The sequence below is a fragment of the Cyprinodon variegatus genome, unplaced genomic scaffold (genome assembly GCF_000732505.1).
Source record: "Cyprinodon variegatus isolate N-32 unplaced genomic scaffold, C_variegatus-1.0 Scaffold236, whole genome shotgun sequence".
NCBI lineage: Eukaryota > Metazoa > Chordata > Actinopteri > Cyprinodontiformes > Cyprinodontidae > Cyprinodon > Cyprinodon variegatus.
In genome coordinates, this window is record NW_015150689.1 from 422,680 (window position 1) to 425,839 (window position 3,160).

Consider the following 3,160-nt stretch of genomic DNA (forward strand, 5'->3'; position numbering starts at 1 on the left):
TAAAACGTTACATAATAATCAATAAAAAATAGTAACCAATATATATATATATATATATATATTACAAATATTAGTCGATTGTGATAAAGTTCATTATTTTCTATAATGTAATGATAAAACTTGAAAATTAATATATTTTAGATTCATTGCAAACCAACATAAATATTGCAGATCTTTTATTGTCTTAATACGGATGATTTTGGCATACAGCTCCTGAAAACCCAAAATTCCTATCTCACAAAATTTGCATATTTCATCCGACCAATAAAAGAAAAGTGTTCTTAATCCCAAAAAATTCAACCTTCAAATAATTATGTACAGTTATGCACATGCACTGTGTTGGGTCTTGTGTCTCTAAACTTTCTCTTCATAATATCCCACAGATTCTCCACGGGGTTCAGGTCAGCAGAGTTGGCAGGCAAATTGAGCACAGTGACACCATGGTCAGTAAACCATTTACCAGTGGCTTTGGCACTGTGAGCAGGTGCCAGGTCGTGCTGAAAAATTAAATCTTCATCTCCATAAAGCTTTTCAGCAGATGGAAGCATGAAGTGCTTCAAAATATCCTGATAGGTAGCTGCATTGAACCTACCCTTGATAAAACACAGTGGACCAACACCAGCAGCTGACACGGCACCCCAGACCATCACTGACTGTGGGTACTTGACACTGGACTTCTGGCATTTTGGCATTTCCTTCTCCCTGGTCTTCCTCCAGACTCTGGCACCTTGATTTCCAAATGACATGCAAAACTGAGCAACAGTCCAGTGCTGCTTTTCTGTAGCCCAGGTCAGGCGCCTCTGCCACTGTTTCTGGATCAAAAGTGGCCTGACCTGGGGAATTCGGCACCTGTAACCCATTTCCTGCACACATCTGTGCACAGTGGCTCTGGATGTTTCTACTCCAGACTCAGTCCACTGCTTCCGCAGCTCCCCCAAGGTCTGGAATTGGCCCTTCTCCACAATCTTCCTCAGGGTCCGGTCACTTCTTCTTGTTGTGCAGCGTTTTCTGCCACACTTTTTCCTTCCCACAGATTTCCCACTGAGGTGCCTTGATACAGCACTCTGGTAACAGCCTATTCATTCAGAAATATCTTTCTGTGTCATACCCTCTTGCTTGAGGGTGTCAATGATGGCCTTCTGGACAGCAGTCAGGTCAACAGTCTTACCCATGATTAGTGTTTTGAGTGATGAACCAGGCTGGGAGTTTTAAAGGCCTCAGGAATCTTTTGCAGGTGTTTAGAGTTAATTTGTTGATTCAGATGATTAGGTGCATAGCGCGTTCAGAGGCCTTTTTCATGATATACTAATTGTGTGAGATAGGAATTTTGTGTTTTAATGAGCTACATGCCAACACCATCCGTATTAAGACAATAAAAATGATATATTTAAGTTAGTGTGCAATGTATCTAAAATATATGAATGTTCAACTTCTATCATTACATTATGGAAAATAATTAACTTTATCACAATATGCTAATATTTTGAGAAGGACCTGTATTTTCACATTTGATTGTGTTTGTCACATATTTGTTTTCCTCTTTTTCATAAAAAAAATAACAAATGAAGATACAATACATGAAATAAAATAATATATATGGTGACTTTTACCTACATATTGCAGTGCGCACTGGTGCAGTTTTCGAAACCACCACTTGGAGGTGTATTGAGTCAATTTCAAAACTGCGGCATTTAAAATATGGTCAAATAATCTGTATAAATGTGACGTGAAGGTGAGAATTGAGCTGAACATTCGTCGCCTTGACTGCTGTTGATACATTAAACCCATTTATAATAATATACGGGCCCTGTGATATTTAACATCCAATCAGCTTCCTGACCGATCGGTGCGTTTGATTCTTTACACGGTACGTGCCTGTCTCCATCTTTTACCTGCTCTCCTCTCTGATCACAGAGCAGCGTTTAGAAACTGGCGCACAGTCGGTTAAAATCTTCCGCTCAGTCCGTGACAGCAGCTGGAGCGCAGGTTGTTAGCTAGAAAACGCGATTCCCCTTTACATCATGGCTGATATTTGTGTTAAATAAACAAAATAATTGTATTAGCTTTATGGAATCTACTGATCCCTCCTTCATGATACAGTAGCTTTACAGCGTGGAGGAAAACAATCATTTCTTTTGAGAAGCTGCAGATCATATTACACAGGAATAAATGGTGAGTAACATCTGGTTATATCACAGTAACAGTCTTTTCTAGTTTGTTTTTTAGATGTTCTTTTTATACACAAGTGTGTCATTTATTAACAATGTTATTTTTTTTTTATGACATGCAAATAGGCAACCAGTGCTAAGAGACCATCCCTGCAGGGTCCAGTGCCCCCTCCTCGCAAGAAGACAACTCCCAAGCCAGAGCTGACAGAGGAGCAGAAGCAGGAGATCAGGGAGGCTTTTGAGCTCTTTGACACTGATGGATCTGGACACATCGATGTGAAAGAGCTCAAGGTAACATGAAGATTTGCACTGATCGATGTGAGAATGTAAGATAAAATGTTTTCTGGAATCCCCTGAATGAATGTTTCTGATTCTGAGCAGGTTGCTATGAGAGCTCTGGGATTCGAACCCAAGAAGGAGGAGATCAAGAAGATGATCGCAGAGGTGGACAAGGATGGAACAGGGAAGATCTCCTTCGCTGACTTTCTGGCAGTCATGACACAGAAAATGGTATACATGGACTGTCTTTTACTGTAGAGCGTATGCACCTTGAAGTTTCTTCACGTTACAACCTCATATGTAGAAAAGCTTCTTACCAGATGGCCATAGGAGAAAAGAATGAAGCAAAAATCATGGCAATTGTTCATCGTTTGAATCAAATAGCCTCCTGCAGCTCTGGAGACCCCAGATATAGCACATAAAAAGTAGGGCAACACTGATTTATCGGTGCATAAATGTATAGTGGAGGATTTTCTCTAATTTTTTAAAAGACCTGCACTCTACACTTTAAAAAAAAGCACATGTACAACCCTGTACCCACTGCTGAGAGGGAACTCTTATTAAAGGTGTGATAGAGAACGCATGAGCCCTTTTCTCTCCTCATGCATGATCTGTTTAAAAGTAGCTTTTTGCATCACTCATACAAGCTTACTTTCCAAAAGAAGAATTGCAATTTTTCCACTATGTCAGACTCTCACCTGGTAAGTGAAAAT

General features: G+C 39.9%; 1 protein-coding gene across 1 annotated transcript in view; it reads left to right on the forward strand.

The window, feature by feature from the left end:
• The first annotated feature begins 1,909 nt into the window (after positions 1-1,909).
• The window catches only part of cetn2 (centrin 2), a 4,156-nt gene continuing 2,905 nt past the window's right edge, over positions 1,910-3,160 (forward strand). Inside the window, exons 1-3 of the mRNA XM_015381545.1 lie at positions 1,910-2,172; positions 2,295-2,459; positions 2,550-2,678. Of these exons, the coding sequence (XP_015237031.1) occupies positions 2,170-2,172; positions 2,295-2,459; positions 2,550-2,678 (297 nt within the window). The 5' untranslated portion in view covers positions 1,910-2,169. The remainder of the gene's footprint in view (positions 2,173-2,294; positions 2,460-2,549; positions 2,679-3,160) is intronic.